Here is a 24,117-nt window from a genome sequence, read left to right on the forward strand (position 1 = left end):
GTGCAGTATAGCACCGATGAAACATACAACTTTCTTCTAGTTCCTAAATCCTTCCCCCCAACATACACTATCATGATCCCAAACCTACCTTACTACCTAAATCTGGCTAGACCAGAGGATGTATACTGATACAGATAGGAACTGGAAACACAGGGAATCCAGGGTGGATGATCCCTTCAGGGCCAGTGGTGTGAGTGGCAACACCAGGAGGGTGGAGGGAGGGTGAGGTGGAAAGGGGGAACTGATTACAAGGATCCACCTATAACCTCTTTCCTGGGGGACAGACAATAGAAAAGTGGGTGAAGGGAGACGTCGGAAATGCAAGATATGACAAAATGATCATTTATAAATTATCTAGGGTTCATGAGGGAGGGGGGAGCGGGAAGGGAGGGAAAAAATGAGGAGCTGATACCAGGGGCTTAAGTGGAGAGCAAATGTTTTGAGAATGAGGGCAATGAATGTACAAATGTGCTTTACATAATTGATGTAGGTATGGATTGTGATAAGAGTTGTATAAGCCCCTAATAAAATGATTTAAAAAGATATTTGTCCTCAGAGCAAATGTAAATTTTAAAACATCATTAACAAGAGTTCACATTTTGCAAATACTTTTTAAAAATTTGTAAATAATATTTAATAAAGAACTTCTATGTCACATGTATAAAGAATTCTCAGAACTCAATAATTAAAGACAGCCCAATTTTTTTAATGGGCAAAGGATCTTAGTAGGTATTACTCCAAAGATTACATACAAGTGACTCATATACAAATGAAAAAATGGTCAAGAAATGCAAATCAAAACTGCAGTGAGCTCCCACCTCACACCAACTTCGTGGCTCTCATGAAGTCAGAGAATAACACCTGGCAGTACGACCTGAAGCAGCCCTCACCAAAGCAGCCCGTGTCACGTCTGGGTGCCTCCAGAGCAGCCAGCACAGTCGGGGGGTCCCCTTCCCACGTACCTGGCTGAAGCCTTAAATCGCTCTAAAAACTGCAGTCGCAAGCTCTCGTGGCCAGGGAGGTCAATCAGGGTGAGGCTGTTACCCTGAGGATGGCGAAAACATCATTAATGTGTGATTCCAGGCCTATGCTCCCAGCACTGACAGACAGACCAGATTTCACACAGCAGACTGGTGTGTCACTAAGGACTCACACAGAAGCTCACTGACCATCTTTGATTGCTTGAGTAGAGATGGGGCCAGAACACCTATGGTCCTTGCTTCAGCAGGGTCTCTAGTACCAGGAGGGAGATCAGCACCAGATAGAATTACACACGTGTTTGAAAGTGTTCTGAGGGTCTGGAAGCAACCTGACCTGACTCGAGGAGTAGGGAGCTTGAGCCCTCGAGGAAGGTACCAGCCCCTCGTCAGCATGACCAACCGCCAAAACCCAAGGAAATGGACTCACACTACACAATGTCATTTCAGAACCTACCACTGGTCACACACAGCATGACCCCCTTAGCAAGAATCCACTACCAACTCACGGCGACCCTGGAGGACCGAGTAGTGTTGCTGAAACTGTAACTCTTTACCGGAGTGGACAGTGGCATCCTCCTCCCAGGAGCTGGCCTGGCCGTCTTTAGAGTAACACACCCCCTTGTGACTATTCCCCACTTTAATCCTACATCACTCACCCAGCAGACACACTACCTGTGTGTTTTACTACCACACGTTCATGCCAATTCTTGGTCTGGGCTGTACTCACTGAAACAGAGAGGCCGTGACTCTGACACAGCCCCTGACTCCCACTGGGCCCCTGGGGCCTCCATCTCCAGCCTTCCCCTCCTTGGATGCCTCTGTGCTCACAAGACTCTCAGATGGGCCCCTGGGGCTTCTGTCAGACCCACTGATGTTCCACTTTGCCCACAGGCAAGCAGAGCCACCGCTCAGCAGGAGCCGGCCTATGCAGGTGACACACCGTCCCAGCTGAATTCAAAATGACCTTTCTACTGCCCGGGAAGCCATGTTAGGCATAAATGAACAATATCTAATTAGCCTGTTTGTTTTAAGTACTGGTGAGTGTCAAGTATCCCAGGCTGTGACCGACTGCTGCACTTGAGTCCCCACTGCCCCGCACCCCAAGAGCAATCCAGAGTATGTACTACTAGCGAGAGAGAGGGGGAAAGAGAGATACCGGGCCTAAAAGCCAGGAACAATCCAGAGAATGCACTACTATGTAGAGAGAGAGAGAGACAGAGAGACTGAGCCTAAAACCCAGGGGGCGGGAGGCACAAGGACAGAAGGCAATATCTACCATTGACTGCTGCACAGATACAGTGCCGGCCACATATGTAATTTTGAATTTTCTAGTAGGCATATTAAAAAATGGGAGGTTAATTTCCTTAATATTTACTTCATCCAATACAGCTGAAATGGTAGCATTTCAACATGTAATAAAAAAACAAAATAAGGCAAAAAAAATAAGACATTAGAAGATATGCTACATTCTCTTTTCTTACTAAGTCTTCAAGATCTGGCATAAATTCTACACAGCACATTTCAGTTTGGCCCAGCCATACACGCACTCTGGAAAACCCCATGTAACAACTCAGACACCAGTACCCCTGAATCAGTTATCTCCTGACTTGAAATTTCAAAGTCAAATCCGATAGCGTTTACAAACAGGACTAGGCCAGAGATTGCCATCACCAGAGAAGGCAAACGTTTCCTCAACAACATTTCAAAGGAGGTCCCCTCAGCTTTGCTCACAGTGTTTCATTCTGAAGCTCCTAGGGGGGGGCAGGGGCACCCAAGGCAAAGAGGGATGGTCAGGAAGATCATTTTAACCCATCCACTGCCATCCACGCAGTCCTCGTGCGCCAACTATTTATTCAATGGTATTAACAACTTGGCAGATGCTGTCTACATTCTAGAGCCAGATATGCACAGAAAGCGTCTCCCCCGTGACTCCTTGTATTTCTGAAATACAGTCACGTATACTCTTGAAGATATGAACGTCAGCACCGTTTGAAGAGCACAAGAATAACAACAAATGAATCTATACTAAATGGCTATTATGTGGGCTCTGATTAAGTAAAAATTGTATGGGACTAAGCAGCAAGTACCCATGTGAGGAAAACCCCAATTTGTATCTCCTATGTTGAATTTGAAAATAAAATTGAAAAGGGTAGTTTAAAAAAACTTAAAGGAAATAGCTACATCTATGTTTGTACAGGCCTAGAATATCAAGAGGATACACATAAAAATGGCAACAGTTTTTGCTTCTGAAAGGGGAGTCTGGCTAATGGGGGCAGGGAAGGCAAAATGACTTTTCACCTTTGAGTTCGTGCTCCATGTTCAAGCACGACGCATTTAAAACAAGTAAGAAGCAAAAGCTTCTTAAAAACTTAAAAACTCAGAGTAAAGTTGGAAAGGCATAGAAAGAAAAAAGCATAAAAGCTAATGTAGCATCAGCTTGCACAATGCGACAAAGTGGAGGCATGCCTCATTGAATCTGCAGCACGTGTTTGTCACCTAGACTGTACTTCATTAAAACGAGTTACAAATGGGACCAGCATTCTCAGGTTCATTCATCTTGGGGATGTACTTCCTGACCCCAGTAAAGTAACACTGTCAAGATTACAAACTTCCCAGCCTCCACCAGGATCCCCCTTACCCTGCTATTGTTGACTCTGTAGACAGCAGAGCTATCAGTAATGGACGTCTGGGTATCTCTGTAAAGGCCCGTTAACAGCTGTAAAAAATTGAGATAGGAGATCAGAGTAAATACATTATCATCAAGCCTATTGCTCTAGCTCTCCCAGGTCTACAGTCAAATAAATGAACGCAATAAAAACAAAGAATAAAAGGGACATATTGGTTTGCTTGGTTTTTCTAAAAACGGCCAACAATCTAATTAATTGCAAATTTCATTTTCCTCTCACAATGAGGGGGAAAATAATGCACAAACTTTAAGCTACTTTAAGTGGACAAGTGTATGAGCCTTCCATAAATATGTTTTCCCATCAAAAATTGGGAAGGAGGGAATGATTAGACATTATATTACTGGGAGGAAATTTAAGCTCTCAAAAAAAAGAAAAGAACAAGGCAAACACCCCTCCTACTAGTGTTCAGAGCAGCACAAACATACAACACACATCCACAGTCAAAAATATGACACATATTAGAAATAAACATCAGTGAAAAGACTACTCAAATGTTAACGTAAAAACCCCACAGTGGTTCCTGACCTTTCTAATGTCACGACCCGTTAATACAGTTCCTCATAAAGTGGTGACCCCCAAACCATAACATCATTTTCATTGCTACTTTATAACTGTACTTTTGTTACTGTTATGAATCATAATGTAAATAAATACCTGATATGCATGATGTATTAGGCGACCCCTGTGAAGGGGCCGTTTGACGCCCCCAAAGGGGTCTCGACCCACAGTTTGAGAACCGCTGCTTTAACCCCCCCCCCCACACACACACACCTTTTTTTTCTTTACAAGCTTCCAGAAGCGTTTGCTACACACAGACTCATAAACTATGAAGGGGTCACTGGCTTTTGTTTCTTCAGCTGTTCGGAATCGTTAGCCACAGGATGGAACTACTGAAAAGCCTTCCATGTCCTGAGGGTTGCATGTTAGCAGCCGAAGCGCAAAAACATAGCCGTGACCGGCAAAGTCCAGCTTACAGATTTTCCCAAGCGCCTTTGTATCCTCCCAAGTGTGTCCAGGATGAGCTCTCCTCTTGGCCGGCATCAATGTTTCATTTAGCCTGGGATGCCCCCCGAATTCCTGTAACCTTTCAGAAGTGTACATACGACGTTGGTTTAAAGGGTAAAATCAACACTTACCCTGACAAAGAGCAACGTCTTCCCCGAGTCACAGAGGCCAACGAACAGCACGGCTCTCTGGCTGCTCCTGCGGCTCCGGATCAGCTTCCATAACACTGCGGGCGCACAGAGGGCCCCCCGCCGCCATTACGGCCCGATCCCCCGGGTGCGCGCGGGCCGCTGCACGCGAACACGGTCTCCCCCAAACGCCCCGCTCTCCAGGACGGCACTCAGACGGACTACGCCACCACAACCGCGGACCTCGAGATCGGGGACCCCCCGTGCCCGGGGCCCACCAACTGTCAGCTTCTCGGCGTCTGCACCTCCCGCGCGAAAACGCCTCACCGCCGCGGGCGCCGGCGCCCAGCTCGCAGGAGGTTCGCCTCCCTCCCTGGCAGCCGGGGCGACCGCGGCGGCCCGAGTGCGGCCCGCGACCACCCGGCGCCCGCCCTGCCCTTCCTCACCCAGCGTCAGCAGCACCGCGACGAGCGCCACCCCCACCGACAGCAGCGTCGGGTCTGTGTCCTGCAGCTCCTGGCGCAGGGAGTCCAGGTAGGGCTGGAAGGCGCCCCCCGCCCCGCCGCCGTCCCGGACGCGCTGCGAGCCGGCGGAAGCCATGAGCACCGAAGCCTGGACCCGCGGAGTGTGCTCTCCGTCGCCCGAAGAGCGACGTGGCGCTGAGCCCTCCCTGCCTTCTGCGCAAGCGCCGGAAGCAGGGTCTCTCGGGAGTTGTAGTTCGTAAGAATGCGGCCTCAGGATTGGAGGAAGGCTCATTAACAACCGGCGATATGCAGATGACCCAACAGGTCTCGCTGCAGGGGGCGGGGCGGGGCGGGGTGGGGGACTCGCAGCACTTACTGATGAAGACCAAAGATGGTAGCCTTCAGTAGGGTTTACGACTCAATGTAAAGAAGACCGCAACGGCACCAATAGGTAACATCATGATAAATGGAGAAAGGATTGAAGTTGTCAAGGATTTTTGTCTTGCGTGGGCGCGCCATCAGTGCTCATGGAAGCAGCAGGCAAGAGATCAAAAGGCGCATTGCATTAGGTGAATCCGCTGCACGGAGACCTCTTCAGAGTTTTGAAGAGCAAGAGTGTTACATTGAGGACTAAGGGGTGCTTCAGTCGCCCTATCTAGTTGTGAGAGCTGGGCATGTAATGAGGATGACTGAAGAAAAAGGCATGGCACTGAGATGTGCTGGTGAAGAATATCCACAGTACCACGGACTGCGCAAAGGACAAACCGACCTATGTTAGAAGTAAGGACAGAATGCCCCTTAGAGACTAGGATATCAAGACTTCGTCTTACATCCTTGGGACATATGGTCATCGTCGTTGGTAAAGGGGAGGGGCAGTGAAAAAGAGGAAGGCCCTCAATGCGATGGATTGACCCAGAGGCTGTAACAACGGGGGCGACCCAAGGAACAATCTAAAGACACCTAGGACCGTGCTGGGTCGGTTTCTGCTGTGCAGAGGGCTGCCCTGAGTGGGAACTGACTCCGTGGTACCCGGCAACACCACATAGGAAAATCAGGTCTGCAAACTCACATGTCGGCATGCACGGTCAACCCATGGGATAGATGGGAAATATTGAAAATGGAAATCACCAGGCCGGCATGTCGTGGATTGAATTAAGTCCCCCCGGAATATGTGTTGATTTGGTTAGGCAGTGATTCTCAGTGATTGAGTGTCAGGGGAGCCCGCCCCTAACAATTCATCACAGGTCTGGTAGGTGCAATTGTACAGTGATAATAAGTAAAGATTAAAGTCATAGAGAATAAGAAATAGAAAAGAGATTGAAATAATGGAGTCAGACACATTTCATGGTAGCATGCTCACCCCAGCCCTGCTCAGTGGTCCACGTCAGGATGTGGAAGGTGGGAATTGCAGGAGCGAGAGTGGTTTATTAATAACCAAGGCTTATATATCTTTTGGGGGTGTGCAAGCCCCCTAATTACAGGTAAGAACATGTCACAGGAAGGGGTTGTGCTATACACAATACAATGGAGAAAGGGGCATGATTTAGGGGTATACAATAAATAGGAAGGGGAGGGATTGGGGTTACACATGTGACAAGATGGGCGGATCCTAGATTCAGGGCTGCAGCCTAGTTTTGGATGTCACTGGGCAGGTTTGACCTGTTCTCTGGCTCTCCACAGAAACCATTATCAGGAGGGTGTGAACCCCACCTACAGTGGCCCAGACTGATGGCTGAAATCCTTCAGTGAGAACTAATCCACTGTCCTTAACAGCAGGGCTTGGGCTCCACCTGTGGTGGGAGCAGACAGTAGTCTGGAGGCTGAATGCAGCTGACCTCCCACTGTGTGCTGGCAAACAGGCTCTCCTGCTTGGCATACCTTTGCAGGCAACAAAGCTGGGGAAAAGTCTTTTTATATCCCACAGTTGGGCAAGTACAGAGTGATGTAATGGGTGAGTTACACGAGGATCTGACGTGACAAGCCCCTAAAAGGATTAAAAGTGGGCAGCCACACCCTTCTCCTCGTCACAGCCCTGAAACAGAAGGAGAGTTTTGCGGGGCTGTGACTTACAGCCTATTTTGTCTGACAAGAGAGAAAATGCCAGTGGAGGGAGCAACGAGAAAAGGGCCTACCGCCACTTAGGAAGACGAGCAGGAAGTAAAGCGCCTCCTTGGGGCTTGCTGCCCCTGCTTTGGGAAAGTCTTAGACCCAGCTGGAGACTGATGCCAAGCCCAGGGGGCCCTCCAAGAACGCCCTGCTCATAGATGCTGACGGGAGCCCACAGAGAGAGAAAGCCTCCCCAAGGCTTGGCACATCTAGCCTCCTAAACTGCGAAAGACCCCGTTTGCGTTTGCTAAAGTACCTGCGTGGTGTGCGTGTTGTCGCAGCACTAGATGAGGGCAGCCCAGGAGCCCCGGTGAAGTGGTGGGTTACACACTGGGCAAGGCCAGCAGAAAGATGAGCCTTTCTGATCCTGTCCACATGGATAGCGGCAGACACCCACAGGGCGGCGCTGTCCTGTCTTCTACGGGTCTCTCTTTGTCGTATTTGACTCGCTGTTGTGAGTTGAGCTAAGGTAATCAGGACATGACCCCAATTGGGCAGCCACCGCTCTGCAAACAAGCGTGTGGTACCCGGATAGCCAGTGGATTTCCGTTTTTCAACAGTTGCCAGAAAGGCAGGTGTTTGCGGAAAATACTCTGTTTTCATAATCTCACAAATAACTAAAGACCTGTAAATGCTTGTGGCCCAAACAACATAGCTTTGTGGGCAGAAGGCAGCCAGGCTGGGGCCGATGTTTGCAGTCTCTGTCACTAAGCAGGTGGTGGGAAGTGACAAGAGACGGGAACCAGGCCTGAAGGGACTTTGTGTGCTAGACGGAAGAGCCTGGACTGTATCTGGATCACAGTAGGAGTTGCAAGTTGAGGGTCACATCGAGAATTGCCAGCACGTGGAGAGAAAAGATGGAGAGGCAGAAAGACTGGCAGGGGCTGTTGCAATATTTAGGCGAAAGAGCTTCAAGGTCAGAAGCAGGGACAGAGGTCAATGTAGCAGAGAGGGTACATGTTTCGGAGACGCTTCCAAGGTGTACTGTATAGCATCGGGTAGTTAATTCAATCTGAGGACTTGAGGGTGTGTGAGATAAGGTGGGTGGTGCTGATGACAAGGCAGGTGGCTGTGCATTATGTGAGCAGGGAACTCAATCGGAGGGGTTAGGGCTGAGGGTCCAGCCGGCAAGAAGATGACCCCTCTTTTGTACATGTTTCAGGCAGGTCTGGGTAACCGCAAAGCTTATGTCCTGCAGGGAATACAGGAAACACATGTACCAGCCACCAGCGCTCGGGGTTTCTTCTGGGAGTCACACAGGAACAAGTGGTCCTTGAACTCGTGGGGAGAAAGAAGCGGGAAGGGAAGAGGAAGTCACAAAGAAGCCCCTGAAGACAGCCTGGGGGCAGGCCTGGAGAGTGGTCAGCAGCGTCCCTTGCTCCAGGGAAGCTCCTTGATGAGACTTCAAGGAGAGATCTCAGCGGGGTCAGCAGGCGGAGCCGGGAGTCGGACTATGGTGGGCAGCGAAGAGAAGGGGACATGGGGTAACTGCTAACAGTAATGAGGGCTCGCTAGAGTCAGGCACTCCTCTACGTTGTTCTTGTCAAGCAGTAACTCATTTAAGTCTGACAATGACTCATTACCCCCATTTTCCAGCTAGGGAAACTGAGGCAGGGCTTCAGCAACTTGTCCAGTAAGGGGCAGAGTTGGGATGTGATCCCAGGCAGTCAGGCCACCCCACCTCATACTTGAAGATAGTAGAATTCATTCACAAGACCTTTGGTTGATAAAGGTAGGCAGTAGGGACCCCAGATCAAAGAAGGCTTTCAGGGTGTGGGGGACCAGTCAGCACACGGGTGGCTTTATTTTTCATTGTACTTTCCATTACAGTGATCAGGTCTGGCAGTAGTCTGCCCACACTCAATTGCTTTTCTTTCCTATGGTCCTGGTCCCTGCTCTGCAGCCGTCACCCAACACGCACGCATACACATACACATGCACACGTTGGCCATGGACTACAACCACCGGATCTTCTTCAGAAGAATCACGGCTTGCATTTGTTTTACTAGTAGACTTGGCTGTGGAAACCCTTACATTCAGGGAACGAAAAAGAATCAGACACAGGGAACCCTGCCCATTAACGGTCTTAACTGTGTAGGAATTTTGTGCACATGTTGTCATTAGACGCCGTTGAGTCTGCTCTGACTCATCGTGCCCTTCTGCACAAGAGAAGGAAATAGTGCCCGGTCCTGTGCCAGCCTCACAACTGTTGTTCTGCTGGAGCGGCTGTGCCAGTCCATCTTGTCGACTCACATGAGTTGGTGCTACTGGACTGGTATAATTTGGGAAAGATTAAAGATAGACTTTAGAAGACAAAGTCCTATCTTCTTCTGATCAATGTTCAGGGGATTATGAAAGCAGAAGACATCTGCCATTTCCAGACTCAGCGAAAAGGTAGCTTCCCCCATTTCCCAGAGTGAGCAGCTAGGGCAGGGCCCCAGCTGCCTCAGGCCACCAGGCATCACCACTTCCAGCCACTGCAGGCTTCTGGGAGATCAGTGGGGTGGGATGTGGAGGAAGGACTCGGAGATCCAGGCTACTGCCTGCTTAAATGTGTTCTTCTTGATTCAAATCAGAGGTGGCAGATTACAATAAAATATGAGTATTCAACTTTTCTCCTCTTCTAGAGGCAACCGTGACTCATCAGACACATTTTCCTCACTGCTCCTGCTCCCAGAAGCTCTGATGCACAATGGAATATAGCTCAAGCCTGGGGACACCAAGCATAGGAATCCTTTCTCCTGGCTTCTTTTTTCAGCTGTGATCTGGGTGAAGGCTTAGGGAGCAGGTCAGTTTTCATAGACACTTTGCTCCATGTCATTGATTCGAATCCCTCCCTGTGTTTCCTGCTTCCGTTGCTCCTTCGTTCCTAGCACATCCGTCTCCTGAATGTTGTCCTTGGGCACCTGCTGCCCTTTTGTTCTAGAATGGTTGATCGTTCCAAGGAGGGCCCCTACCTGGTGTTATTGTTCACCTAGGCATGTAGTTGGATGAGGAGCCCAGTGAGGGGCATGGTGCAGGGGGGCAGGGCAGGTGTGGGCGGGCAGGGTCAGTATTAACCTGCGCTTCTACAGACCATGGACTTAAGGCCATCAGGGTAGCTACTGTGCCAGTCGAGGGTTAACATTTTAAGCCAGAAGATAATTGAATAGTATGGTTTGAGAATTATATGACAATAAATCACTTTAAAAAATGTTAAGGAAGAAGGTGATTTATATATTTCAACTGGTTTAGACTCAATACATCTATTGTCCTTGATACAACTCATTCAAAATATTAAAATAATACCCATCTTATTGTGTTCTTTTTCTGAACTCACTTGAGCCCTTGATCGCTGCTCTCTCCCCACATCTTCTCTCCTCCCTGTTGAAGTACCACACATACAACACACACATACACGCACGCATATGCGCACACCCGGCCACACACACTTGTCTTTGCTTACACGTGACTCTGGTATAGTGACCACACCAACCCCTGTCAGAAAACATTCCTAGGGCACTCTTCCCAGGAGCTGTGGCTGTGGCTGTGCCTGGCTGCAGGGGAGATCTCATGAGCTCTGAAGTGCGGGATGGGCCCAGTTGAATAGGTATTTAGTCAAATAGGCTAAAATCAATCTTTCAGAAAGGGAAACGTTTCGGAAAGACTTTAATAGATCGTTTTTATTTCATGTCCTGTGCAGGTGACCACAGAGAGGTGGAGAGGCAGATGTGATTAGCTCAGACAAGTCAGAGAGGGCCCAGGACCAAGGGGGAGGTGGGGTGGGGCAGGTGGTAGGGACCACGCCCACAGGTTGGCGAAGTTGAAAGCTCAGGCTCTGTCTGGGTGATGGTCCCGCCTCTTGGGTTTTAACTTCTGTGGAAAGTGCAGGCTTCCAGGAGTTCTGTGGAAGCAGAGAGGTAGGGCATTGGTATTTGAACCTGCATCTGCTACCTGCTCAGTGAATGGACAGTTGGGCATGATATGAAAGCATTCAGGTGGGTTGCACTCATCTGCTCTCTAACGGGCTGCCGACCTAACCTGATACTGCATGTACAGTTCCTCCACTAGCCGGCACAGTGCCAGCCACAATGCCAGGGAGCCCATCCCAAAGAGGATGGCATCGCTCTCTGTGCTCCGCCTCCTCCCCGCCTTGTTTCTGATTGGTGGCTTGCACGCCTGGATTCCTGTGGCTAGATGCAGCCTAGGGGGGCTATGCCCCTGACCTCGGCTAGCCTACTCCTCTTTAGCAGGAAAGGAACCACCACAGTAAGATGCACTGGGCATCTAGAATGTTCCAGGTTCTGTGTTAGGGCTGGTGGATGGAGCAGACAGCAGCTCCACCAGACTTCCTCCCCTCATGGAGGCTGCACGTACGTGAGTATAACTTGCGTGCTCACCACAGGGGCCCTGGCAGGCTTGTTCCTTAGATCACAGTTCTGTGGAAGAGCTGTCAGAAAGAGCCTGCCCCTGGTGCCGAGTCACTGTCTCCACGGTCAGGGCCTGGGAATCACTATTGTAAGGTGCACACTAGCACCTACAACCACGCTGGTCTCCCACAGCCTCCACACGACTGTTCGCGGCTACGTTCAGTGCCGAGTAGTGCTGGTGCACAGGAAGGTTTGCTTGTGCTCTGGCCTTCTCCAAGGACGGTAGCTTTTGGTAGACGCCCTGGCCTGGCTCAAGCTCTCTAGAGCAGCGCTGGCTATGAGAAGTTCCTGCAATGGGGGAAGTGCTTTCTCTGCTGGCCAGCACGGAGCCACGGGTGGCTAGTGACTACCATGTTGGGCAACACAGCTGCAGAAACCTTCGACCATTTCCTTCATCACATGATGGAATTCTGCTTGTCCAGAAAGCTCCCTATCCTAGATCCTTGAGCCTGAATCTCCTGCACTATCTGCTCATGGAAGCTGGCTTTCATGGCATGCTGGGAATACATATTTCCCTCAGTTTCATCTGTCCACTCCCGATTTCGTACCCACCACCCTGGAGCCATGGAGTTCCTCCGACTTACTTGAGGTGGAGCAGTGGGCCACGTTACCAACAGCGGTTACATAAGCTTGTCCTAAGTATTGTTGGTATGTCATTTTGCCTGGAAGGCTAGCCAAGCATTGTGTGTCATCCCTGAACAGCAGGTCATGGGTGTTAGACTTGAACAAACAAAACTTGTCCGCAGTGCACTGAGCGCCCTGTCTTCCAAACTGGGTCTGTGAAATGAAAAGAAGCTACATGAGGAACGATGGCAGGGAGCAAGTGAGCGGCAGAGAACACGGGGCGGGGGGATCCGGGGGACAGCGGAAGCTCTGCTGAGGCAGCCCCAGGGAAAACAAGGAAAGAGGATAGGGTGAGCCTGAAGGTCTGTCCAGCCCCTGGCATTACCCCCAGTGGGGTCAAGCTCCAGGCTTCCCTGTAGGGCCACCCCCTCTGGAGGGTACATGCTAGATCTACCCTCCACTGAGAGGTGTCCTTCTCCCACCCCTGACTTCTTCGCTATTATGTCCCCATTTCATTGGCCATGTCTTTTGGGGGTTGCTTATGAGGAAACAAGAAGACACCAACATAAGCCTTCAGATACCTAAGGAAACTTAAATACATGCTATCTTCATTAAAAACAAAACAAAACTGAACCTCTGACATGTCATCAACTGTCAATGAGCTGTCCCTGAGGGAAGGTCCTCACGATCAGAATATTCAGACAAGCCACCACAAGGCAGGAACCGCGGTGGGTGTTCTCTGTCCCCCCCCCCGCCCCGACCCCCGCAGAGGGGGGCCAATGCTCTTATTAGAGGGATGCTGCGGGTGAGCCTAAGCAAGTTGTTGTTGTTAAGTGCCCTCTAGTTGGCTCCATATACAGAGCAAAACACTGCCCAGGCCCAGGGCCATCTTCACAGTGGTTCTCAAGTTCAAGCCACTGTGTCAATCCATCTCATTGAGGGCCTTCCTCTTGTCAGCTGCCTGGGTGGCTTTCCTTCAGTGCACAGGACTGGGAAACAAGTATGACTGACAGGTTCTGAGCACTTCCTGTACACCAGACCGTTTCCTAGGCGGTTTGGAGGCATTCTTCCACGTAGTCCTCACAAGCGTGAAGAGGTAGGTAGAATGAGCCCTCTTCCCATCTTATAGATGAGCGGAGCGCGGGCAGAGAGGCTCAGAAGTGCGCCTGCCATCGAGCAGCTGAGGAAGCCCCAAAGCTGAGAGTCCAATCCAGGTCTGGCCGGGGAGTCCATGGACCCTTACTTCCAGTTTCCAGAAAGAGCACGCTGGGCTCCGGTAGTGGATTCAACTGTGAACTCCCCTACATTCCCCTACAGGTTCATTAGGGAGTCTGGTGGCCCATACCTGTTGGTCAAGTAGCACCCGGCGGACACAATCTGCCTTCTCTTTCCGTGCGACCACGCCGTGATTGGGGACTTGGGCCAGGTTGCAGGTGTCAGCATCCTTCACCTCCTTCCGGGAGCCATCCCGGCACAGCAACTGGAAGTCTTCCATGTTCAAGTCCTTAGCCCAGTCGGCGGTGTTCTTTCCTGGGAGAGAAGGACAGGCCACGGTGGATGAGCCACGCTGCCTGGCACTGACACCCCAGTGCGCACACTGCAGTTAAGGGCAGGCGGAGGGAACGAGATGCCAAGGTGGACCACAGTCCACCTTCAATGCACCCTCAGGAATGACCACTCCCTTCCAGCCTTTCCGTAAATGAACTCCCTTTTCTGCATGTGGTTCACAAAGATCTTCTTTCCCACCAGATTCCAGAGCATCCTGTTCACGTTGCTCTCGCAAAGCATGCGGCCCTCCAAGCCCCGAGTTCCCATCTCTGTGCTGTGCGATGCCTTTTGACGCTGCCAAGCAAAAGGGTGCTAACGGATCCTTTCGGAAGCAGCCCTGATGCCTTCAATCGGACTCTTTCTCACCAATTCTCAGTGAGACGCTGCCTGTGCCTGTGTCTGTGTGGGAACAGGTCCAGATCAAGTTCTCAGCCCCTTCTTAATTTCGTCTTTCCTTTCTCTGGGGGTGGGCGTTGGGGGGAGGGGGAATCTGTCCCGTGCTCAGCTTCTGCTACGTCTGGTGGAGGCAGCTCTCACAGAGGCTTCGCTAGCCTCCCATCTCCCCCCAGACACAGGCTTGCAACACTGCCCTTCATATTCCATTGAGCAAATGATGTGCGAGTCCCCGGTCATGATGACAATGTAAGGATATGTGCCACTCAAGTAAAAGGGCCCCCTTTTCTCCACTCCCTGAGTCCCACTCTGTCCTGGGGGGTCCGGGAGAGCACAGCCCGTGCTTTCTCCCAGGCTGGGCTGTACACATTCTCCGCCAGCTGGGTTCACACAGAGGGTCAGGATCGGCTTCGTGCTGGATCTTGACAAAAGTAGCATTTCATAACTCTAAAAAATTGAGCTAATACAGCTGAGAGATCCTTCTGGGTCAGTGTATATAAAGCTGGCTCATTTAAAAAATGACTGTATAATATTCCAAAAGATGCAGTGTTTTTTTAAATGATTTCTCTGTTGAAAGGTATTTAGTTTATTTCTATTTTTTGCTATTATAACAGGACTAACATGAGTACCATCGCATAGGACCGTGCACAAATAGAAGTGGATTAACTGGTTTGAGAAATATTGTATATTTTTAGTTTCAATGGAGAGATTCAAATGGCCAGTCGCTCTCCTCACCAAGCGAGAGCAGACACGGCTAACCACCTGATCACATGGCTCCTTCTTTCTCTTACCAGCCTTTCAAACCCTGCGCCCTCCTGATGGAATTGTCATGATTTAGACAGGTCATCGAGCTAAAACTAAGCTCTCAGCTTCGCTAAGCACACTTTCTTTTGGAGGAGGGAAATCACACCACTACAAAGTGCATATTCAGGGCACAGATAATAACCGTGTCTAGTTTGTGGAACGCATGGTCAGTGTGGGTGAGTTCAGAACCAGATGGAAGGATTCTGAAGGGAACCAGATGGAAGGATTCTGAAGGAAGCCAGCCTTGTGACATAGGGAGGATTGAGCGGAGGGGTTAGAAATGCCACTCTAGGGGAGGGAGAGGGGCCCTGGCAAGGCTTGGGGACAGACCCAGCTGCTGATTTGATGGAGGAGAGGAATACAGTCCTGCAGGTAGAGGGGAGGGGCTGAAGAGGTGGGTCACACCCAGCAGCAGCAGCAGCAGCAGCAGCAGCAAGGTCCTTTGAGCAGGCCCTGCCGGGAGTGAGGACTAGATGCAGGAGATAAAAGGGGGCTTTGCAGACACCAGGTAGCTATCCGTGGGCCAAGGTTTACAGACTCTTTTTGAGTTTTTCCTGCCCCAGCACCAAATTTTCTGGTTCCTTTCCATGGAGAACGGTATTTAGACCCCAACCTCTCGGGGCTCAAAGTCATCATCTCTAGGCTACCCCAGTGGACAAAGCCAGGGTCTATATAAAATAGATTTAAAGGGTTTTCTTGGGATCATCGACAAAAACTGAGTTTGGACTGTGGACTTCATTCATATTAAGGCAGCGTTCATGTGAAATTGTCTGCTGTGGGTATCTGTACCGTAGGTCTGTACGAGGGTGTTCCTGATCTTGGGAAATATGCATGGGCGTGTTAAAGGCCGGGGGGGGGGGGACAAACTGCCAGTGGTTTGGGGAGCTCCCATGGGGGGAGGGACTCGGGGGTGTCCCCTGAGGAACCTCTCCACTCTGCCCAGGCAGGTGAATGTTTCTCTCTTCACCGAGTCAAGCAGGCTGAGCACTGGGGCTTTGGGGCCTGGCAGATTTCACATACTTTCATGAAACCAGCCCGGGATACCAGTCCCGAGAGCCTACTGGGAGAGAGACGGGTGCACCTACCGCCAGTGTTCTGCATGACCGTCTGATCCTTCACAAAGGCCACATCGCCCTGCTCAACCAGACACCTGCAGGGTTCCGTCGAGGAAGAAAGAGAAGAGAGCAGGTCACATCTTGAAGCTGTTTCCATTTGTACAAAGCGCCGAGGGGACAGATGTGGCTTCAGCTCTCGGGGAACCCTCTGACCACGGACCAGGACGTGACAGCCTTGCTGTCACGCAGAGTGCATTGCCAGATATGTCCTTTGCCAGGCTCAGATCCGGCACCCTGACCTTTGATTTCCCTTAGAAGTCTTTTCAATGCGCTCTGCTTTTAATACGGCCTGCTTTCTTTTCGATAGCGGTTTGTTTTTATCCATTTTACTTTACGATTCTTGCTAGTTTTTATTTGTTTGTTTCCTTTTGAATGTTTTTCTGTATAGGAACTCCAAGATAGGTAAATCTATAGCCATGGTCACTGGACTAGTGGTTCCTTGGGGGTACGGCAGGGGAGGTTGGGGGCAAATTGGGGAGCTAATAACAATCTTGAGGACAAGATTGAAGTAAAGGTTCTAACACTGACTGTGTTGCTGATTGCATAACTCTTGTTGACGTGATTGAACTATCAGATTTTATGATATGTAAAGTATTGCCAATAAAACTGCTGGGGAATGAAGCACACGGAGCAGGTCATGCAGGAGGGCCGGCCCATAGACTCAGGGCTGCCCCTGCTCTCTGCGATGGTCATCTTCCATCTCTCACTGGGAAATGGAAGGAAAAGAGAAGAGAAACAGGAAAAAAATGCTTGCTTTGTGATTTGCTTGGTCGTCGTGCACTCTCAGTTCTACATTCTAAATGCTACCATCTGGCGTCCCTTCTCTAACAGAGACACCTTCTCTTAACATCACAGCGGCAGTAAGGGCCAGCTTTCCAGCAGGAAATGGGAATGAGAAACCGAGTCCCATCAGGTCCTTACAAGGGGGCCCTGCGTCTGCAACATTCATGAACAATGGCAAGACCGGCACAAATTGCAATCTGCATCATCCTTCGTCCCTTTGAAACAGAATTCTGAATATTCATGTAGCATTTGGTGTTCAGAAACTTCAGCAAGTTTGGCAAAACTCAGCACCGTGGCATTTGGTTCCAATAACACACACTCTACACATCTCTGGGATGGTCATTGGCACATTAAATGCAGCTCAGAGGCACGGCACGGCCCCAACAGATGCTCTGCACAAAGAAATCCTAAGATAAACTCTGTCCACTGTAATTTTAGGAGCGGTTACTGCTGTCTTCCAATCCTATTAAACGATGAGAAGCACTGTCTCTATTTAAACATCTGCTAGATGGCTCTGGTGGAGTCAGACACTTTTGTACACAAGGCTCAATCCTGATTTCATTCTACTTTAACCCCCTTGCTTTAGGGCCCTTGGACTGCTAACCACAAGGTCAGCAGTTCGAACCCACCAGCCACTCCTCAGGAGAACAAAGTGGCTTTCTACCCTTGTAAAGAATTACAGTCTCAGAAGCCCACAGGGAAGTTCTACTCTACCATGTAGGGTCGCTGTGAGTCAAAATCAACTCAATGGCAGTGAGTTTGGTTTGGGGTTTTGCTTCAGGAAAAGAACCTGCTTATTTCTATAGCTGGTTGAGAGTTTGGGGGATAGCTAGCTAAGAAGGGGAGTCTCTGTGTGGTGTCAACTGTTAACACACCCAGCTGCTAAATGGGAGGCTGGAGCTTCAAGTCCATTCAGAGGCGCTTCAGAAGAAAGGTTTGGCAATCTATGTCTTGGGGGGGTGGGTGGAAATGAGCCATTGAAAACCCTATGACAGTCGGTAACGCTCTGACACATACACGGCTGTCACAAGTGACCATCAAAACCATGTTTAGAAATTGTCCAACAACTCCAAACTGTCTGTGATAGCTGACTCTGGCAGCCTGGGCCCTGGAGTGGCCAGATGTCCCTGAACACACGTCTCTGCACTTGATTGCTAGACCTGCTCCCTAACATGTGAAGCCCTAACAGGCTCAGAACATAAGACTCTCAGCCTTCAGAAAATTAAACCCCCCAAGCAAACCCACTGCTGTCAAGGTGATTCCAGCAGCCCCTGTGGATTTCCGAGACTGTTAATCTTTGTGGGTTAAGAAAGCTTCATCTTTCTCCTGAAAAGGTGGCTGATGGGTCCAAACTGCTGACCCTGTAGTTAGCAGTTCAATGAATAATCTCATAATCTCTCTCTCTCTCTCTCTTTCTCTCTCTCTCTCTCTCTCTCTCTCTCTCACACACACACACACACACACACACACACACACACACACACTAAACAAAACAAAAACCAAACTCGCAGCCATCAAGCCAATTCCCACTCACGGCAGCCCTATGGGCCAGGGTAGAACTGCTACCGTGGGTTTCTGAGACTGTAACTCTTTACTGGAGTAGAAAGCCTTGTTTTTTTCCTGATGAGTGGCTAGAGGTTTTGAATTGCTGACCTTGAAATTAGCAGCCAAACATGTAACCACTATGCTACCGGGGCTCCTTATGCTCAGACTTCGTTCTGCAGAAAGAAATCTGATCGATCGTAATCTCCTGTCAACTTGAGTGAAGGGGTGGCATCTAAGCCGTCAATCAAGTCATAGCTGATGAGGTCTCTGTGTGGGCATGGCCTTCTCCTGAGGATTTTCAGAACTCCTGTCTTCCTCCCCCAAGGCTGGACGCTCTCTCTCTCTCTCTCTCTCTCTCTCTCTCTCGCTCTCGCTCTCGCTCTCTCTCTGCCTTCCCTTTCCTGCTGTGGAGACATTTAGAGAGCTGGAGGAGACACAGGAAGACTTGCACAAGCATTGAGATGCTTCCACTGCCACTGGATCCACAAGACCTCCTACCCACTGGCCTGTGATCTTCCTGCATTCAGCATCATCTCATGTGTTGTGTGAGTCTGAAGAGGAATTTATAGACTGGTATCAGACATATGGGCTAATATGAAGCTCATGGACGTAATCTGGACTGGGCTGGGATGTTTTCTCAATGTATAGTTGTGCTTTTTATATAAAGCTCTTTCTTATGAGTGTCTTTCATATGAGTGTCTATGAATTTGTTTCTCTAGTCCACATGCCCGAATGACAAGACTCACCGGAAAGCCCCCGTGTAGCCGTAGTACATCTCCTTGCTGTTGGCAGCACACTGGTTTGGTTGTGGACCAGCGCACAGAGCACAGAGCTTGGAATCGGTTTTAGACCCAGGAGCACAGCTTTGACTGAAAAATTCATCTGTGCAGAAAGGCAACCAGAAGTTAGCTCTTCCTTCCTGAGCCAATACGAGCAGCCTTCACCGAACATGTAACCTGGCTCGGGGGCCGGGAGAGGGAGAACAAGCTCATTCTGTGACCTGCTAGAATCAGTTCAGGACTTGCCAGGCTCTGGGCACTAAAAGGAAACGTAATTGAGCCTGTGGGAAGGCGCCCGTGAGCATTACAATTCAGGGTGGAGGGGATTCCTTTGTGTACCCTGATGGTGTCATAATTTAACCTTAAAAAAACCATACTAATGACATAGAAATGACATGAAAGGGACAAAGACCCTGAGTTCAGATGTCTCCTTCCTTGCATTCTTTAGAACAACCCAGAAAGCCAGCCAAACTCACTGCCACGGAGGCAGTGCTGACCCATAGCGACTCCCTGTGGGTTTCTGAGACTGTAATTATTTATGGGAGTAGAAAGCCCGGTCTTTCTCCTGGGGAGCTGCTAGTGGTTTTGAACAGCTGACCATGAGAATCGCAGGCCACTCTACAACCACTACACCACCAGGGCTCCTAAGCTTGAGGAAGGGATGGGGAATCTTCCTCTTAGCTTGGCTGCTCTCCCAGGGCTCAGGGGAGCAAGTGGGGGGAGTGCCCCTTGCAGATGGGGAGCCAGAGCCTTTTGAATACCTGCCTCCTCTCTGATGGATCTATCATCGGAAACCCCTGGCAACGGACTCTACCTGATCTTTCCCCAAGCCCCCACACTCACAGCATGTGACTGCTTCATAACAGACTGAAAGGTCTCTCCCTTTTCAAGAGGTGCCACTTTGGAGGTGGGAGAGGGGACATACTCGAGAAAAGAATGTAAGTCAGAAGCCACGGAGGCCATTTGTTGGCCATGAACTTAACACCCAGAATTTTAAGGGGGCAGAAATAAGCTCACACCTGAAGATCTATTCAGAGAGCACAGGCCATAAATGGATTTCCACTTTTGGAAAGGACCACTGAGCGGGGCAGTGGCTCAGTGAGACTGCCAAGGGAAAGCCTTACAGAGACCCGAGGCTCACACGCTAAGTCACAGGGACTGCTAGCTGTCCCCACTATATCCATGTCTTCCTTTTCTTTGGTAGCAAAACCAAATGTTATTTGGGGACAGAAGCATACCAAAATAAAAGGCTGTATTTCTCAGCTTCCTTCACAACGAGTTGTGACTACGTTACCTAAATTCTGGGCACTGTTGAGTTATTTGGAGTAATTTGGTTACTACCTTCCTGAAAAGCTCCCTTTAAAGGGGGGACAGGGCCTGGCACACACTTCCATGTGACCTGAACTCTTGGTCCGTGGGTCTGCCTGGAGCATGGGTTTCTGATGGTCACGCCAGCCCTGCGCTGCACACCTCTGGCCTTTTTCATGAAAAAGGAAGGAGAGTTTCGACTTCAAGCAGCCGAAAGGAGCCATCCTGATTCTGTTCCCCGACTTCTCTTCCTCTCCTGATAGCTCACTCGTTCCTCCCGAGCTCCGCCTTTCCCTCGGGGCCCACGCCTTGTGCGATTCCCCTCTCTGCTCCATTTCTCTCTCCAGCCTTGACCACCCGAGCTTCTCTTACCGAATGCACACGACTTGGTCTCGTTGTAGATCAGGCCCATGGGGATGTTCCAGCCGGCGGTCCTGCCTACAGCCGTGTGGCAGGACTTCTTGCCTTTCAGATTATGCCAGGTGATGTCAGGATTGGACTTCTTCACCACGGCCACAGCCCGGTACCCTTACAGGACAGATGAAGAAAGGAAGTATTGAGGAAGCTGCCGTGTCTACCTCCAAGTAAAGCCCGTGTCTCCTTAGAGGCGCCAAGCATCCTGGACCCTTCCTTGTGCCTTTGAGTGGACCCTCCCGGTAACAGACTGAGGCTAGGCTCAAGGCACGGGGCAGCTACTGCACTCTGTCGGGGTGGGGGGTGGTGGTGGCGGGGGAGGGACTTGAACTGAAAGCAGTGAAAAAGAGGGATCGCGAGAGAATAGTACAAGGCTGACTAGCTACAGAAAGTAGGAGGGTCACCGGCTTTCTGGCCAGAATAGAGCTTTGCCCCCAAATAACGATGCCAACTAGAAAATGTGCAAACTCAGACTCAAGTCAGCTGACATCTTTAGCAGCAAAGACATGCTGTTCCTGAAAACTAGGACATTGTGATTTCAGTTTCCAATTGAATTAATCCAGGAAAGAGTTTAAAACAACAATAAACAAAATGAACAGAGAGAAGCCTTGTTCTCCATGGGCAAATGTCCATTTGGCTCCGGGAGCAGCAGGGTGAAGCTGGGAGGATTTGATGTGGAGAAGCAGCAGGCACATGGGACACGACCTGCAGGGGCTCTGGGCATCAGTGCGTACTTTGTTGGAAGGTTTCTTGACCTGGTCCCCACTCACCACTCCACATCTCCCCAGTCACAGACCCGGACTGGAGCCGTGTTGGCCCTAACTTGAAGGTCAAGCTAATCAGTCACGCCATAGGAGGCTCTCCCCTTAGTCTTTCAAGGTCCAAATGAACAAGACTCTTTTGCTGGTACTAAGTCTCATTTAAACATATACAGGTCGCATGTTATACACAGTCATGGGGACCAAGGGAAGGGGCTGGATTGGCTTCCTGGTTATATGGTCCCAGATGATCCATAAACTCCCTAAACACACACACGTACTCAATGCCATCTCATAGCGGCCCTAGAGGTCAGGGCAGAACTGCCCCTTTGGGTTTCTGAGACTGTAGCGCTATGGGAGTAGAAAGCCCCATCTTTCTCCTGAGGAGTGAATGGTAGTTTCAAACTGCTGACCTTGTGGTTAGAAGCCCAGTGGGTAACCACTCTCCTAGCAAGGCTTTCTAAGTCTTGGGATCTCTTACCCCACTAGTCCCTGCCATCCAGCTGGCTTTGACTAAGAGCAAACCAACAGGGCAGAGAAGAAGAGCTTCCCTCTAGGGTTCTGAGGCTGTACCTTTTCATGGGAGCATGCAGCCTCATCTTTCTCCTATGGAGTCGTTGGTGGTTTTGAACTGTCAATCTGTCAGCCCAACGCTTAAACCACTGTGCCACCAGGACACCTTTGTGCAATTCAAAATGGCCCTTTTCTACTGCCCATCTTCCTGTGTTCGAATTTCAAATGTACCCCATCCCCTTCCCCAAGAGTCGGAATTTACCTTGTAACACCTGATGCTACCAGACCCAACTCACCTGGCTCTGGTCCTGTGATACAATCAGCGCCTTGTTCTGGGGAAAGAGAAAATGAAGACGCTCATAAGCACTCATTTGGTCCATGACGATCATGCCTTTCTCGGGCTGCATCTCAGAGTAAGGGAGGAATGAAAACGATGTCACACCAAGACTCACTGCCACCGAGTAAATTCTGACTTACGTAAGCGCCACCAATGGCCAGCAGAGCTAAGGCTCAATTCAAGTCACCTGGAGAAGTGAGCTACAAGTGGTGAGCTTCAAATGTCCTGGGGCCCTAGGGAGGCGGCTGTGAACTATTTCTGAATCCCTGCCACCATGGGGCTGGAAAAGTATGAGCTTGGGAAGCAGGATATCCTGCTGGGAATCCCGGCTGTCCTCTGGGCCCGGGACACACGTAACATTGGGGAGCCCCCCCCCCCCACTCACTGGTGGAAGGCTGCGATACCTCGCACTCTTCAGGATGACTGTAAGCGTCAGAGATGGTGGAGCCCAGCGCCTGGGAAGCAGTCGGTGCTCCGGAAGGGAGCATAATGGCCACTGCTGCATGAATGAGGTTGTGGTCTTCCCATCGCCTCCCTCCATGGCCCAGAAGCCACCAAACCAGAGTGGGGCTCCCCTCTGCTTACTGTTGTAGTTCTCCGCCAGGACAGGCACCAGCCCACACTTGCCCGCCGTGTAGATGTAACCGCCATCCAAGCTCATGGCGTCAGCTTCTCCGTTCTGCAAACACAAAGCAAAAGATGAAAAGAGATCATTTTTGGTCCATCTACCTTTCCAATCGCTTCGTTGAAACAGTCTTTGGATGGCAAGCCTTGCAGGCCCAGGAAGAGAGCAGTTACTAACACTGAAACACTCCTGGCCTAACAAAGGATCAGGCAAGCCTGCAGCCTAGATGGCGCACTCTCATGCTGATGCCAACCATCCTCAGCTGGGGATCGGCTCTAGGTGATGTGTTTGGCTTATTCAAGAGCCATAGACACCGTGTCAGGGAGGCTCCCGCGTCACCGTTCTGCCTCCAATACTCCATTGGTGCAACAGAGAGACAGGGCGAAGTTGGGGTTTCTAGTCTGTCTTTGTGGAATTCAGAATCCTTTTCTGGTCTGCTGAAAGCTGTCTCAGTGGTTGCTACACACATGGGGTGCTCAACACATGACTCCAGTACATCCAAATGATTAGCTAACACGCCCTGGGCTTCAGAGGTGCTTAGGATTCAACAGGATTCCGGAGCTTCCTCTTGGACATAGCAATAGACTTTCTAAGAATATATCTTAAGGGAATAATTAGGTATGTTGGATACTATTTGAGCAAAATGTACAAGAATATCTCTATCTATATTTGAAACACCCCATGCTAGAGAAATGGCTAAATCAGTGACAGCCCGGGAACAGACTACAACATTCGAGATCTTATTTTCTAAGAATGATTTGTGACCTGGGAAAAGCCACCTGGACAATGTCTATGGGAAAAGATCCTGATACCCAGGATCCGATTACAAGTCATCTTTATTTTCTTCTTTAT

At 50.0% G+C, this 24,117-nt stretch overlaps 1 protein-coding gene across 1 annotated transcript in view; it reads right to left on the reverse strand.

Annotated features, from left to right (window-relative positions):
- LOC142446067 (serotransferrin-like) overlaps window positions 1-24,117 on the reverse strand; it is a 49,773-nt gene that overhangs the window by 11,009 nt on the left and 14,647 nt on the right. Inside the window, 12 exon segments of the mRNA XM_075547861.1 lie at window positions 963-1,045; window positions 3,619-3,696; window positions 4,804-4,898; window positions 5,247-5,533; window positions 11,103-11,253; window positions 12,364-12,556; window positions 13,689-13,873; window positions 16,174-16,238; window positions 19,278-19,413; window positions 20,991-21,146; window positions 22,600-22,635; window positions 23,226-23,319. Of these exon segments, the coding sequence (XP_075403976.1) occupies window positions 963-1,045; window positions 3,619-3,696; window positions 4,804-4,898; window positions 5,247-5,533; window positions 11,103-11,253; window positions 12,364-12,556; window positions 13,689-13,873; window positions 16,174-16,238; window positions 19,278-19,413; window positions 20,991-21,146; window positions 22,600-22,635; window positions 23,226-23,319 (1,559 nt within the window).

Source organism: Tenrec ecaudatus, chromosome 4 (genome assembly GCF_050624435.1).
Source record: "Tenrec ecaudatus isolate mTenEca1 chromosome 4, mTenEca1.hap1, whole genome shotgun sequence".
NCBI lineage: Eukaryota > Metazoa > Chordata > Mammalia > Afrosoricida > Tenrecidae > Tenrec > Tenrec ecaudatus.